The sequence below is a fragment of the Poecilia formosa genome, unplaced genomic scaffold (assembly GCF_000485575.1).
Source record: "Poecilia formosa unplaced genomic scaffold, Poecilia_formosa-5.1.2 Scaffold297, whole genome shotgun sequence".
In the NCBI taxonomy this organism is placed as follows: Eukaryota; Metazoa; Chordata; class Actinopteri; order Cyprinodontiformes; family Poeciliidae; genus Poecilia; species Poecilia formosa.
The window spans coordinates 326,537-341,718 of record NW_006800236.1 but is presented as its reverse complement, the minus strand read 5'-3'; the positions used below and the strand labels follow the sequence as shown (position 1 = coordinate 341,718).

Genomic DNA, 15,182 nt, shown 5'->3' with positions numbered 1-15,182 from the left:
TGTCGTTGGAACAAAAAGTTGAACGGCAGCAGGAGAATAAACCACAGACTGTATCTACTCATGCTGGTCAAGGCTTCAATAATAGCAGCTGATTCTGCTGATCCTTGTTTACCGTGAATGGTTTACATGGCGCTCTGCAGTTTACCTCAGCAGCTAAACCGCAGATTCTTTAACTTTATAAAGATACAAGCCGCAAACGCCTCTTTAGAAGGAAGCAGACATCACCTTTAGTTCAACTTTCACCTCAAAGGTATAAAAGCATCCAAATGCACAGAAAAAATATCAAAAATTAAATTTATTTTGAAAAAAGACCTAAAGAACGTGGGATACATACATCAGGATTCCTGTCTGAGACCTGAAGCTCAGCATCGTTTATAGATAAACCTCAGATTGACAAAAGAGAAGACAGTTGGACTAACTAGACTTTTTAGTGTTAATTTTACAAAGTAAACTCTCCTACTGTCAACTTATTTTGCTATTTTTAACAACAAAAACAAATTGAATGACTGCAACAATTCAAATTTGCTTTCTGTTGGGATCCATGATCGTTCCCTGCTCCAGTCTCACTTCTTAAATAAGAATCTCAGGAGGGAAGTGATTTAAATCAGCTGCATCTTGGTCAGCATTAATTAATTTATTTTTTCCACTCCTGTATGACACTGAAAGGTGAGGATATTTGCAGTATCAATACTACTATGATTTTTTATTTAGGTACAAGTATATTGCCAAAAATCCAGCACACAAAAAATTCTTTTAGCATAAAACACAAAACGTATATTGGGTAAAACAAAGTATAATAAGTTATTAAGTTATTTATGGTGTGTTTTTAGTCAGTTGTGCTTCATGTATGGAGCTTCTGGTACCAAACAACCTAAAATAGAGAAAATGATCTAAATTCTGGGACATTAAAATGCGATCTTGCTGAAAGCAGCTAAAAATACTAAACCATTTGCAGCACAAATAAAAGCAACAGAAAAGTTGGTTAAGAATGAATGTGATGCTTGTGCGCCCTCTTTCTCCTGCTGCCCTGGGAAACCACCCATATGCCTCATATCACAAACCACTGCAGAAATTGAAGCTTTATACAGTTAAGATAATAAAAACTAAATATTGTAATTTATAAATGCTTGTACAGGTAAAATCCTCAGGTAGATGTTCCCAGATCAGCAGATTTTTTTTGGAAGTTTTCTTTCATCACAGAATATTTGTTTTGTTTTACAGGTTTTCATAGACGTCCTCCGTTTGTTGTTCAGTTTCTAAACAGGCCTTATTACTTTTCCTCCCCAGAGCGCCGACATGAGGATGGTTCACCAGAGATGTAGTCTGGTAGAAATCTCCCTCAGGCTGCTGAAGGCTGGCGTACTCCCCTTCATTTTCACCCTGTTAAAGACAACAAAAGCTCAAGCTAAGAAACGTCCACAAATTATTTTTAAAAATCCAACAAAAGGGTCAACCTTTGAAAACATAAAGCAGCGACCTGCATCTTAACGCTGGGCAGAGAGACACTCGACGCACTGTAAGTGTGATCAGGAAGCCGCAGTCAAACTGAAACCCGGGTTTTATTTAGGTCACTCTACACCCTCATCCTGTCTGCCACCACTGACCTCCTGAAACTTTGTTTGGCCTCAAACATCAACAACAGGTGACTAACAACCACTTACGGCAGATTTACAGCTTTTCCAATCAGCACAAGTTTTTTAAATTCATTGTCAGAACACATTGAGCTGTTCAAGAAGATTTGTGGTTTTTAGTCTCATGTCTTGTGCCTCATCCACGGTGTGGAAACATCACAAATTTAAATAGTTTGAGACGTTTCAGGTTGATTGTTTCAGTGGCAGACGAGCATGCACCACTTTGCAAAAGTGTCAACATCTCTTTTTAATTTTTTACACTTTCACACCAAACAAATGCATTTTAATACAATAAACCATCGGAAAATGTTGCAAAACTGTTAGTTTTGATGTTAAACACTGGTAGAGTTGTGCTGTATTTTTCTTCCCCAGTACAATAAGGCGCCACTTTGTGTTGGTCTACGACATGCATATCTAATAAAATACATGAAACGTTTTGGTTCTCGCAACACAAAATGTGAAAAAGCTCAAAAGGTGTGAATATTCTTAACACGCCGTTGTGTTAAGCTTCCAAAAATTTGATATTTATTCAGAAATTTAAGTGATCTGAAATGAAATGCAAGTTTCTGCTGCCGCTCTACACACATACGAAAACAGAAAAGGAAATATTCGGCACATCTCCGAGTGAAGTATTTCGGAGTAAATGTAGATTTTAAAGAAGAAGCTTCACTTACGTCTAGTTCAAGACTTTCAGACTGTCTGCAGCATCTGGAAACAAAAAGAAAGAATCAGAGTTAAACCGATAAAATCAGCGTCAAGGTCACAAAGATTCTTGTCCGCACACAAAATTGATTGCACCCTTAAATAACATTTAAAAATGTCTCACTTTATCTCCTATGCCCATTGACTAGGTACCAAATTATCAATTCTGTATGTTGATTTCCACTCCAAATGAGTCAAAAACAACTTGCGGTCCACCTTTTATTTTATATCTTACAGTTTTAAACCCGATAACGGTTTTGCTGACAATCACCTGCAGCGTGTTTTTCTCAGGGTGAGTCCAAGTGTCACTGCGGCTACGACAGTAAATCCAGCCGCAGCACCGACTGCCACCATGCAACTGATCACTCTGAGCAGAGAAAAGCTGCCGTCATCTGCTAGAGATGCATCAAAGCAAAGAAAAATACAAGTGGATCACTACTAACTTCAAGTGGAGGGTAGAAATAATTTTTTGCATGTCATGTTTGTACAGTGTCTTAAAATAAGTAATTATTGCCTCCATTAACGAGAAGATTAATGATTGGCATAAAACTTGAATTAATAGAGTAAATCCGGCACAACAACTTGTCAACAAAATAATGAATGGTTAAAATACGAAGAAAAACAGGTGAAATATGAAGAAAAGACAGACTTGTGCGTAGAGGTTATATGTAAAAGCTCCTTTCTTGTACCTTCAGGCTCCAAACAAAAACAAAGAGGCAGCAGCATGACAAGCCACAGTTTGTCCAGATCCATGATGGTCTAAAGTACTGAACACTTCTGCAGTCAGTCGACTCTTCAGAACGTATGCAAGCAGGAGGGCGAAGGTCGACACGGCAAAAATGAATTCATATCAGCTCATTTTGACCACCGCTGAATAGGAAGTAAAACAAAACTGCTACTTTCTAAGTTACTCAGCGACTATAAATAAAGCTCCTGCTCTTCTTTGAGTAATGGGTCATTTAGCCATGATGGAGGGTTTTTAGAATGAAAAAGGAAGAAAGAGGGAGAAAGTCGTAATTTGTTGAGGATAATTGTTTTTCCTCTACTTCTTTGGAGTCTCAAAGCATTACAAATAGATTCATAACACTTTCCTGACTTAATATTTCTCATTTGTTCTTAAATGTCTTTAGATGATGTCATGTTTTCACCTATTTTAGCCAATTTCTTGCTGTCAAACAAGTTATTTTTAAGCCATTTCTTGATTCAGCAGTTGTGGCCTGTAAATATACAAATAATCACAGGTAATAAATGGTGTCAGAAGGGAGTGATTTTCACACAGGGTCTGCTGTATTTTGACAGGTTTTATTCCTTTGTAAATGAATTAATCATCTGAAAACAGTTTTTTTTGTATTATCTTAAGTCATAGTTTCTGAATAAAATGGATAATAAAAAGGGAATTAAAGAGGAGCAAGGAGTTATCCCTGATAAACACCTTCAGTTATGTTTCGTAAGGTCAAGTTATAGTCAAAGCTGACCAGAAATGTTCTCTTTTACAGAAGCTGAGGCTTAAAATAAACATACAGCTCCCAACAAGGAAAGGGAAACGTTATATCAACATTATCAAAACTGGAACTAAAACCAGCATGGTTTAACTCATAGCTTATTACATCAGGGGCTTATTCTGTAATTTATCTTTCAGTTAGTGGACTGACCGCCGTTTTCTGAGCATTCATCACTTCACTTGAGCTTTACATGAAGTTTGCATGTTATTTCTCCACCTACTAGTGGAGAAATGTGTTGCACGAGTCAGCTGCCAGTTTAACACCTTCCTATACATCCTGCCCACATTGTCTACGTAACGTGAAAATGATTGACTGCAAAGTGCGACCCTGAAACTACATTCAGAAACCATTTGTGAAGTTTGGGGATTTTACCATTTATGTTTTATTGTTTTATGTAAAAGAAAAAAAAGAGGGGGGACAAAAAAGAGAAATATTTCACTTTTTTTGTATGTTCCTCAGCTGGACTGTAAGCAAGATTTAGACGCGGAGTGATTCGTGAAAACGGAAACAGCCATAGATTTATGGGATGTGGAACCCTGAAGGCTCAGAGCAGCACAGAGACTGCCGACGCTGTTCATATCGTAGCTCTGACTGGTGAAGATGCTCAGAGCGGTCAAGGTGGTGAGCTAGGAAGGTTGTGGTTTCACACTACAATGCAGAGGTGTGAACAGACTAGGTTTGGGGTTCCCACGCTTCAACTTATAGGAAAAACATGGATGGCACACAACAATATACAACCTTTTACAGCTGCGTCGAGCTACACGTGCTAACATAGCAGAATTATGAAACTGATTCAGAATGAGGAATGAAAAGAAACTGATGGTAAGCAATGCAATGTGAAAAGCAAATACTTTAAAATATCTGCTGTTTTAATCTTTGGTTTGGGTACTGCGGCTTTTAACCTGTACTAATCTGTACTAGTAAAGTTAGATAAGAACAGTAGCACGTGGCTGGCACTACTTCATGAATCTTATCAGGATAAAACAAAGAATCAAACTGAAATAAAGTCCAGAATGAGGTTTCATCCACAAAAATGTGGGTTATTGGGAAGATTAAATCAACAGAAAACTTGTTTAGAGCTAAACTTTGAATATCATATGAGTCACCGCCCCAAAATACATTATTATTAATTATTTGTATTCACCAGAAATAGGATTTGAGCGCATTTGTTACTCATGCTACAAGCAGTAACATAAAAATCAAAGCAAAACCCTGCTTTTCCATTTATTAAGCTCTGCCTTTTTATACTGTCAACACAAACACACATTCCTACGTGAAGGGAAAAAACATGTTCAGAGAAGACGCAAGCCTCTCTTCACTTCCTCTGAAAGCTTTGAAGCCTGAAGCCAAAGTATGACCCACATATACAGTAGAACGAGTCTTACAGCACTCAGACGCTGAGCAAAGCTGCTCTGTTTGTATCCTGTTAGCAAAATATGAAGACATCCGTCAAATATCAAATGCAAATGTTTAAAAGGGGAAAATTTAACTTTGTTTTCCCCTATATTTACCTTAAACTGCTTGATTTAAGCAGCAATGACAAATTTAGCATCCACACCACACAGACATTTGAAGATAAACTGAGCAACTGCTAAATTTTCAGATGGTTTTATTTAATAGGGAAATAAGTAATCCAAAGTAACTTTATCCTATGTGAAAGCTGAGATGTTGTTGCAAGGAGTTTAACACTTGAAATCAACATTGCTAATGTAAAATTATTAGGTTTAAAGGGCAGTTACATTTTCACTTTTAGATATTTTCCCTCGATAAATTAAATAATCATTTAGGTTTTCTCTGTGATTAAAATATGATTAATGATCTGAAACATCTTATTGTTAAGGAAGAGAAAGGAATCTATAAAGAGGCCAATTTTCTTTAACTTTATTTTCATTTTTAAACTACAATCTTGAAATCATATTTTTTTATTTTAGGAGCTTTCAAATAAAATCTCTGGTGAAGCATATGAATAAGAGAGTTTTGGTAATCTAAATTATTGATTTAATAGCATAAAAGGCAGTCAATATTACCCAACATTAAACCAGTTTCTATAACAAACACATTATATAGGCCTAAATGTTGCACAATTTATTACTATTAAACACCTTCGCAGTATGTCCGCAAGGGGACGCCAGGTAACCGTGGGTTACTTTCCTTTCGCTCAAAGGCTGCTGGGAAATTTTCAATGTGGCGGCACCATGAGCCGCTAACAGTAAAAGGTAAACATTTGATGTTCTGAGTTAACTTTAGATGAAAATATTGTGTTTATTGAATATGTTTATGATATGAAGAGCGGCGCCGTGCCGACGTCTTGTTATCGCTGCAGACCGTGACGCACAGGACGTCGAACAGGACGTAGCGTTACAATAAAGTGTTAAATTTACTTACAGTATTTTATCTCTGTCCACACAGAAGAAGACCTGCGGAGGGACTGGAGTTAGAGCTGCGTCCAGTCAATCATGGTAGGAGCTAAATTAGCGTCAATTACTGACACCTGGTAGTACTTTACGGTTTCCTGTTTAGTCTCTTCGGGTTTCTGCAGCTTTATTCCTGCAAAACGCAGCACTTAGAAATTATGACAGCATAAACAACACAGAGAGCTAAATAAATACTCAAGTCTTTGCAGAATCACACGAATCAAAAATTGAAAAGCGTTACAGAAATAAAAAGCAACATTTAGGACAACAGAAGAAGAAGAAGAAGAAGAAGAAAGATACAATACAGTTCATGGAAGAGATTCTGTGCTAATTGCATTTATACTCAAGTATGAGCATATAAACTACAATAAACTATCCACATTTCCACACAATAATTCTGAGCAGATAAGAGAAATTGGGTTGTTAAAGGACCAAACGGCCTGAAATGGCTCTTTATACCCAGAAAAAACGAGAAAACAGTTTCTCTGTTTATTCCTGCCTGAGTGTGAAGAAAAAATAGATTTTTCAGTAAATTTGCAATACAAGTGTTTTTGTACACACACATCTTTAGTCACTTTTGTTAGCAGAAAGTCAGATTTTCTAGCATAGTTTTCAAAATCGGATGTTTATAAAGTTTTGTTTGAATGCTGCGTGTATTTTCAAGTTCATTATTTTTCAATTATGACACTCAGACCTGATCTATGAGTCAGTCCAAGATTAAACAGGACAGAATACCAGCCTCTGTTGTGCTGTGGTTGCCCTCACACTGCATCAACTTAGATATCCTAATCCCATCCAGTCTGGTGTTCCACAGGGATCTGTTTTGGGACTAGTGTTTTTGATCCATCTGCTCCTTCTTGGTCTCATCCTGCAATCTTTTAAGGACATCTCCCATCATTGTTATGCAGATTATATCCAGTTCTATATTTCTTTTCCTCCTTACTAAGTTTCAAAACTGCACATTTTATTTGAAATAATATGCTTTTGTTTAGTCTCGTCTGGATTACTGTAAGACACTCTACTCATGTCTGACCAAAACTTAAAACCAGTTGCAGTCTACAAAAAGCTGCAGCCAGGCAGCTCCTGACTAAATCGTCCTAATTGAGTTGTAAATGGAGAAATAAGAAGTCTTGTTTCTCTGCAGGAGGACGTCAGCGCTGTGATGTCCTGGTTCTCCAGCCCCATCTACAGCCGCTACTGGCAGCACTACCGGCAGGCCATGGCCTGGCGCCGGAGGCACCAGGGAGCCTACAGGAAGGCCTGGGAGGCTGCTTACGGCCCGGCACAGCAGCGCCGCTACGCCGACTGGCAGGCCAGCGGGAGCGATCGCAGCAGCAGCAGCAACGACGACCACGCGGAAGACAAAAGCAGCTCGGACAGCGACATCGAGTGCGACGTCAGCAACATGGAGATCAGCGAGGAGCTGCGGCAGTACTTTGCCCACACGGAGAGACACAGAGAGGAGCTGAGTACGTCCACGTTACAGGTCAACTTCCAACTCCTTTAGATGAAGGCTGAAGTAATGACGATACATTACAGGGAGGCAGCAGGAGCTGGAGGCAGAGCAGCAGGACAGCTACGTCCCAGCCGACCAGGACCTGCGCGCCGTTGGCCGCCGCAGCAGCGCCGCGCCCCCTGCCGAGCGGCCGGGCGAGAGGCGGGCAGCTGAGATGAAGAAGCTGTATGGCCAAGACGCGGCCAAGATCATGGCCATGGAGGCGGCCATGCAGCTGGTGTTCGACAGGAACTGCGACCTGAAGCAGCCCAAGTACTGGCCCGTCATCCCGCTGAAGCTGTGACCTTCACACAGGAAGGTCTGGAGAGTTGTCATCTCTGCCTCTTTGCAGCCATGTGTCTTCCGACATGTATTTTGTTTTGTTTTTGTATTTTGACAGAAATTTAGTGAATAATAAAGTGTTTTATGTCTAAATATTGAAACAATTTCACCTTTTTCATTTTTAGATCAATGGGGTCTTGAACTGCATGGTATTTAGTTTTTTTTCTGATCTGGATTCATGTAAAAAAAAAAGAGAGAAATGGTATCAAGTAAATATTTTTTTATTTCTAGATTCCATTTTCCATTCCGTCATTAACATGATAAATGTTTTCATTTATGAAAGGTAGTTGCTGCTTCACAGCGGTTTCATGACTGAAAACAAAAGGTGAACATTGAAACTCAGAAATAAAAATAAAAAAATATTTAAAACTCAGAAACATTTATATTTTTTCAGTGTGTTCTTATCTCGAAGTTTCTTGAGTTTTTCTCTGAAATATCCAAGATTTTTTTTTCCTTTTGTTTTTAGAACATTTCTGAGATTAATCTCAAAAGTTCCGAGTTTTTTTTCGGCTGAAATGTACCTTTTTTTTTTTCTTTTTTTTTTGCCAATTCACAATAGCAGCGTCGTACTTTTTCGCTGAAAAAGGTTGAGCAAAATTGGACTAATAACATCGTTCATTTGCGAGCATACGCCATTCACAACAAACATCAAATAGGACATATTTCATCAACTAAATGAAATATGGTCCGCTGTTAAAAACGAGGAGTCAACATTTACAATGAAATAAAATTCAGTTCATCTTGTTTGAGGTGCGCATTAGTGCGCATGTGCAACTGTAAATCCTTAAATAAAATTGTATATTTTTCCGCATTTAACGGCTTACTGTATTTGATGAGACGTGTAAATCCGGAGCAGGACTCTTGTCTCAGTGTTTGGGTCTATGTCTAGCCTCTGGCGGTGACGTCACACCTCCTCCTCCCCTGATTCCCTAAACGGGACGTCCAGTTGTTTGCGTGCGCCGCGACAACCTGTGGGACAGCATCTCAGGCACTTTTTGTCTCAGGGAAAGTTTCCACGGGAGCGGCGGACATGGGTAAGTGAACTAACTCAGCTTCATATTTATGCAGGTCATCATGTGCGGGAGTCTTCACGGGTTGTGCGCCAAACGTGCAAAGCGTGTCCAATCTGATCCGTTTTCACACCTTACTCCTGTGGTGTTTGTGCAAAAAAAAAAATGTTGACATTTTACTAGATGCATTTATCGGTTCTCAACATTGACACACTTTATCTGTGTGCGTTATCTCAGAATAGGGTCAAAGCGAGGGCTGCGGATGAGATTATTTTGTATGTTCCGCAGAGAAACTGTGTGTAGCCCGCAGTGTCTGCGTGTGCTTGTGTGTGTTTGTGTCACTTCCTAAGCTTGGGAATAAACATTCCAGGCTCCATTAGCATGCAGAAATAGGGGCATCCCCTCCAAATCAGATATTATATAGAATATTACTGCATTTTTGTACAATATAAAACAAAAAAAGAGCACAAACACACTGCCCTAGGGATTATTTGTTGTTAGAAAAAAGGAAATTTCACATTATAGCAGCCATAGGCTCCACAAGCAGCTGCTTAGAAGTCTAACAATATAACAATTGGTGTGCACAATGCAGAGGAGGAAGATGAAAATGTTATTTTACTGATTAAGTCAGGAAATAATTCCTTAAAGAAGCAGAACGTCCCATAACTGATGTAAAATCAGAATTAAAGGTGAAGTCACAGGGAATATCAGTGTATAAAAATGTATTTATTAGCAATAACACAGAGCAAATAGGCTCCAGAATACTAATTATAATCCGAATTATACTTTAAAACACAATTTTCGGTCATTTGCAGATCCAGATTAAGCAAAAATAAATCAATAATCTCACACAGTTAAAAGCTTTTGTGTAGGAAAAATGGAAATATATTCCCCAGCTGGAAGTGAAGCCGGCTGCAAGAATAAAATCTCACAAGTGATGTGGGAATATTTACAAAAATACCACTAATTTTGGTGAATTTCTTGAATTACGAGGCGAAATTTGAGATTACCTAACAGCTCAGATTCATTCCATCATCATCCCCATGTCAGGTATTCACGTGAGGGCTGATGTTGATTGGATTAGGAGGGAGTGATCAGCTCACTCTTTGTGGATTAAACAGACTGCATGAGCTCGTAACAAGCAAGATGACTGACAGGTAAAAAGCATGTGTGCACTTTCCAAAATCAACGGTTCTGGACGCCATCTTGGCTAAACTGTACTATGTACTTAAAAATGTTTGGTTTTTTATTAGAAAACTGGGGGCAGAAAAATTGTATGCAAGCCTTATTCAATATTTCTACAAAAATGTAGCTTTTAAACATCCATCAAAGTCAAAATGAACGTAACTTCATTTTCACTGGATTTATAACCCGTGTTATTTGAGTAAAAGCACCGCGTCATACTTATGAAGGTTATTCTTTGGCATTTATGAATTACTCTTTGGCGCATGTGATTAACTGTTGACCATAAAAACACAAAGTCGAGCGAAATAAACAGAGGAATATTTACAGTCTGGGCTGAAACTCATTCAGGTCCCTGTAAATCCAAGCCTGTTGTATTTGGTATTAAATATGAACATTGTTTTGCTTTGACACCAAATTGTTGGTGTCAACGTCAAAACATGTTCTCTTAAATGTGACAGAAAGACTTTAATGTTAATGGAGTGAAGGAAAAAAAAAAAAAATCAGGTAAGCATCACATTATCACCGCCATGTTGGATAAGTTATTAAGTTGCTAACACTATGTTTTTAAATTGTTGAAGCTTAGTAATCAATATTTGATTTTAAATTAGAAAAATCTAAAGGAACATTAAATGGAGAGTTGTAAAAATGATGGTAACGAGTTTCAACGTGTGGTGCTAGCAGCTAATGCTAGCCAAATTTAGTGAACGGCCACATTTGAAGTCGCTTGATATTTTAAAAATAAAACTGAAGTAAAAATCATGCTGAATAAGATACAAACACTTCATTCAGTATTTTCTATTTTAACAAGCCTCAACGACCGCACAAAACCACCCCGAGGTCCACTATGAGCCCATAGGCCGCACTTTGCACCCCTGATTCAGATGATACAACAAACATACGGTGCATTAACAGCATTTTCTTTTTTCCGTAATTGTTTCAGGAAACATCATGTTTGTTTTCCCTAACTCGAAACCAAAAATCACACCAAAAGCATCCAGCTCGGTCCCATTCCTGACCCCTGTAACGGCCACAGCATCTGTTTCCAATAAGGCAGCGGGCCCATTTATGGCCTTCAGGCTGGTGCGAATTCGAGAACAGACAGGATGTAGCCCGGCGACATGATTTACTGCCACGGAGAACTTTGGGGGCCGTTTTCCTGCTGGAAGCTGCCCTGAACTTCTTCCTCTTTTGGCCCGTTGCAACTCCCAAACCGCGGCTCGCCTGTCATAATCATCTCGTCTTTCGTCTGTTCCTCTCATCATCCCCCTGCTTGTTGCCTTCATCGTTATTCTTTCCGACACCCCCTCCGCGTGTCCTCCTCCGTGAATTCGCTCTTTGTGCTCTCTCATTTCGCTGCGGCTCGTCTCTGCTCCGCTTTATGCGTCGCGGTGGGGAGGGAAAGCCGTCTCCTCTTGCATCCTCACCAGCGGATTTGCAGTGGGAGATACTGGATGTAGCGGCTGTCAGCAGACAGACTTCAAAAAGAGCTTCTCTTTTAATGACTCGCTACACGCTGAAGGAAAATTTGATCATTCAGCTGAAAAAACGGAGAAAGTGGAACAATCTGCTGATCTGATCTGATAAAAAAAAAAAAAGACAAGCATTTGTGCAGCAGCAGTAGAGTCTTAGCAAAGCTGTATATCTGTTTTTATTGTTAGTGTTTTGGGTTTGCAGCTGATGCCAACTTCAATTTCTTTTCTTTTTCATTTTCTCTAGTTAATAGTATTTTTTTTTCACATCCTGCTCTGAATAAAATCAACTCGTATCATTAGTAAAAGCAATACTTTAACTTGTTAAACTGAATATTTACATAAACTATAAGTAACTAAGACACCATTACCAAGCCTTGTGGAACACCAGAGATTATTTTTCGGATGCTACTTAAGTGCTATTAATTAACTTTTTTAAAACGACTGTTTTAATTACTTTCTGACCAATCACAAATGTACCTCTAAACTACAGAAAAGAAGGATGAATTATGTCAATTTTTCATCTACTAATGCTAAAGACGTTGACGGTCATTGAGTGACTCGTATTTCTCTATGAAGCCATCAAGCCCTCAAGTTAAAACACAAAATAACTCCAAATTTTAAATAATTCCGAAGATAATCAATGAATTTTAGAAAATCGATCGAGCAAAATCTATAGTTCGATTTAATGTGTTTGCACGGTTTCTTTTTTTTTTTGCTAACTGGCACCACTTTAGTTCTTATTTTGTGATGGAAAATACCTGTTTGAAAGGATTTATTGAGTATATACAGTGTAGTTCTAGTGGACTAGATGCTACAATTCATAAGGAGTAGTGAGGAAATTTTGATGGAGAAAAAAACTGAAAAAAGTGGACTCACTGTAGCCAATTTAATCACAATATATCCATAATAATATGTTTTTCTGACATCCTGCTGCTCTAAAACCCACCTGAGGGCAGAGCCAGATAAACTGAGTAGTTATACCTACTGACGGGTTGATTAAAGGATAAAAAAAAATACATTAAAAAGTACTGAGAGAGTCATGAAACTGTGACTCCTCTGCTGGTTTTTCAGCTGACAGCTTTATTGGGATTTCTGACAACTATGTACTATTTTGGGCATCAATCATGGTTTTTATTCTTTTCTCTCATTTTATGCTTCCACATCTGCAGGCCTTATTCTCTCTTCTCGTGCCAAAGTTAAGATTTCCTCTCCTGCACCAACATTTGCAGCATCTGTGCATAATCTTCCTGTTTTATGACTGGATTTAATCACTTTTACAGAACCTTTAAAAGAGCGAAACCTGAAGCTTAGGTATTTTTTTGCTTTCTGGAAAACGCACTTAATGCCTGTTAACCCTTTTATTGTCTGGAGCTTCTAATCCCATATCTTCAGATACGTATTATGTTCTTAAGGGTGAAATGGTGAAAGATTGCCATACTATTCTACAACTGCAGTTCATTTAAAACAAGAATTGGGCGCCCAAGTTTGAAACGAGTACCTGGATTCAGATGTTGTAAATATTAAGCAGCCCCATGAATAGTAAAAACTCTTATCACTGCCTATTTTAAAAGTTTAACCACCAAACACACCTTAATATGCATTTATATGGAAATCACAGAACTTAGCATTTACAGTCTTCTTTATCATTATGATTTATATTTTCAGTAAGCTCTTTGGAAAAATACAAAAATGGGCACATTTTCAATGAAGTATTTGGAGTCACGTTAGACGGAAATACCTGCAATAACTGATCAAAAGCGAATAGCATAAGGACTCTGACCCAACTGTTAAGCATGGTGGTGGTAGCATTATGCTATGAAGCTGATTTACCACCGCATGAGTGCACAAAATCAACTAAATATTCATACTGGCTCATTTTGTCCACATATACGACTAAAACTTGGACAAAACCAGGTATTAAAACAGGAAAATGATCCAGAAAAAAAACACACACAACAACTGGTTTTGGGAATGGAAAACCAGGCTAACAAATGAGCAGTTGGAGTTACTTTGACCTCAAACCAACTTTTAATTTATCTAGTGTCAGGAAAGCATCTAATTTAGGTAAACTCAGCCATTACCGCCAAGAAGAGCTAATAGATATCCAGCCGGAATTAGGACAAAAACTATGCAGAATTGAGGAGCAACTTGATAAAGGCCATCTATCTGAATATTACTGGAAGTATAAGCCTGCAGGTATAATTGGAGATAAAACAAAATAACTTTTTTGCTAAATATCATAAAACATTTATGTTGTGAAATAATTTCGCGGAAAACAGACGGTCCATATATGATGGTCCATATAATTCTCGTTTCCATTCTTTTTTCTTTTTTTTTGGCGAAAAATATCAAACTCAGACCATCAGATGCGTCAGATCCCCACCCCCACCCTCCACCCCTCATCCCCTACCAACCTTTTTTTTTCCCAAATAGACTTGTTGCCGAGGCAACGCAGAGATGCAAAAGCGCTCGGAGGGTGGGCGTTATTTCAAATCTGGGCACACGCGAACAGTCATGCATCTTCTCTCACAAGCCCACGCGCGCAAAAAATAGACATCACATAAATATAGTATGACCCACAGGCAGTAGAGAGAGAGGGGGGGGGATGATGATGATGATGATGATGATCACGGTGGTGGAGATGAAGATGCATTTCCTCCACAGTGACTCACGCTCTTATCCCACGCTGCTGCATCTCTGTACAGTAGGTCACAGGTGCAGCAGCTCCAGGCATCACGTGACTCCTGCATGGAGTCGTGTGACGTAAGCAGACAAGTCTGAAGCAAAAATAAATAAATAAATAAATAAATAAATAAATAAATAAATAAATAAATAAATAAATGTGTGTGTTTTTGGATGGCGGCGGCAGGAATTCATGCAACAGAGCAGACCGCAGGCCGAATCTGGGCCAGCAGGATTAGCGGCTTGTTGGATAGAAATTGTTAGGGGGGGTTGGTGGTTGGGGGTGTAGGAGGCAGCACATGCGCGTTTTTATGTTTGTGTGTGTGTGTGTGTGTGTGTGTGTGTGTGTGTGTAGGTGTGCGTGCTGACTGCAGTCAGAAAATAATTGCATGTATGAGTTGATCCTGCTTCCAGGAGAGAGCGGTGGGCGTTCGGCGAAGATGCGGAAATGAAAAAGAAACTCCGCGTGCAAATCCTGAACACAGGTGTGGCAGAGCAGGACGACTTCGTGGTTTGCATGATTTTTGCATTTAAACTTCTAGTTTCGATTAAACAGTGGAGAAAGAGGAGTTTCTGTAAAAAAAATTTAAAAAAAACTCCACATCATAACAAGCCTGACCTGAATCTTTAAGTGTTTGTATAATCCGGGAATCTTTACATTATGTGTTGTCAATGTGTGTGTGTGTGTGTGTGTGTGTGTGTGTGTGTGTGTGTGTGTGTGTGTGTGTGTGTGTGTGTGTGTGTGTG

General features: G+C 38.8%; 2 protein-coding genes and 1 long non-coding RNA gene across 5 annotated transcripts in view; 2 read left to right on the top strand and 1 right to left on the bottom strand.

Moving 5' to 3' along the window:
• Positions 1 to 278: 278 nt before the first annotated feature.
• On the bottom strand, positions 279 to 6,311 carry LOC107832929 (uncharacterized). Of its 2 annotated transcripts, none has more exons than XR_001658654.1 (4): positions 6,221 to 6,311; positions 2,605 to 2,728; positions 2,306 to 2,339; positions 279 to 1,380 (listed from the first exon to the last, which is right to left on the bottom strand). It is a non-coding gene; the product is annotated as an uncharacterized LOC107832929 (long non-coding RNA). The 2 variants fall into 2 exon arrangements; XR_001658655.1 differs by having other exon boundaries at positions 2,605 to 2,725; positions 6,221 to 6,310.
• On the top strand, positions 5,943 to 8,483 carry gemin8 (gem (nuclear organelle) associated protein 8). Of its 2 annotated transcripts, XM_007572215.2 has the most exons (4): positions 5,943 to 6,051; positions 6,245 to 6,294; positions 7,394 to 7,718; positions 7,789 to 8,474. In XM_007572215.2, the coding sequence occupies exons 2-4, from the start codon at positions 6,292 to 6,294 to the stop codon at positions 8,046 to 8,048; spliced, it is 588 nt and encodes a 195-aa protein (XP_007572277.1). In that variant the 5' UTR covers positions 5,943 to 6,051; positions 6,245 to 6,291; the 3' UTR covers positions 8,049 to 8,474. The 2 variants fall into 2 exon arrangements, with proteins under 2 accessions (XP_007572277.1, XP_016516248.1); XM_016660762.1 differs by lacking the exon at positions 6,245 to 6,294 and having other exon boundaries at positions 7,789 to 8,483.
• A 614-nt stretch (positions 8,484 to 9,097) lies between these two features.
• The window catches only part of LOC103151929 (neuronal membrane glycoprotein M6-b), a 37,020-nt gene continuing 30,935 nt past the window's right edge, over positions 9,098 to 15,182 (top strand). The window contains exon 1 of the mRNA XM_016660761.1: positions 9,098 to 9,120. Coding sequence (XP_016516247.1) covers positions 9,117 to 9,120 — 4 coding nt within the window. The 5' untranslated portion in view covers positions 9,098 to 9,116. The remainder of the gene's footprint in view (positions 9,121 to 15,182) is intronic.

Bases quoted from the DNA above. Each gene is read 5' to 3' on its own strand.
- gemin8 (XM_007572215.2), top strand. The intron at 7,719-7,788 runs GTACGTCCACGT...GATACATTACAG, and splicing joins GAGACACAGAGAGGAGCTGA to GGAGGCAGCAGGAGCTGGAG.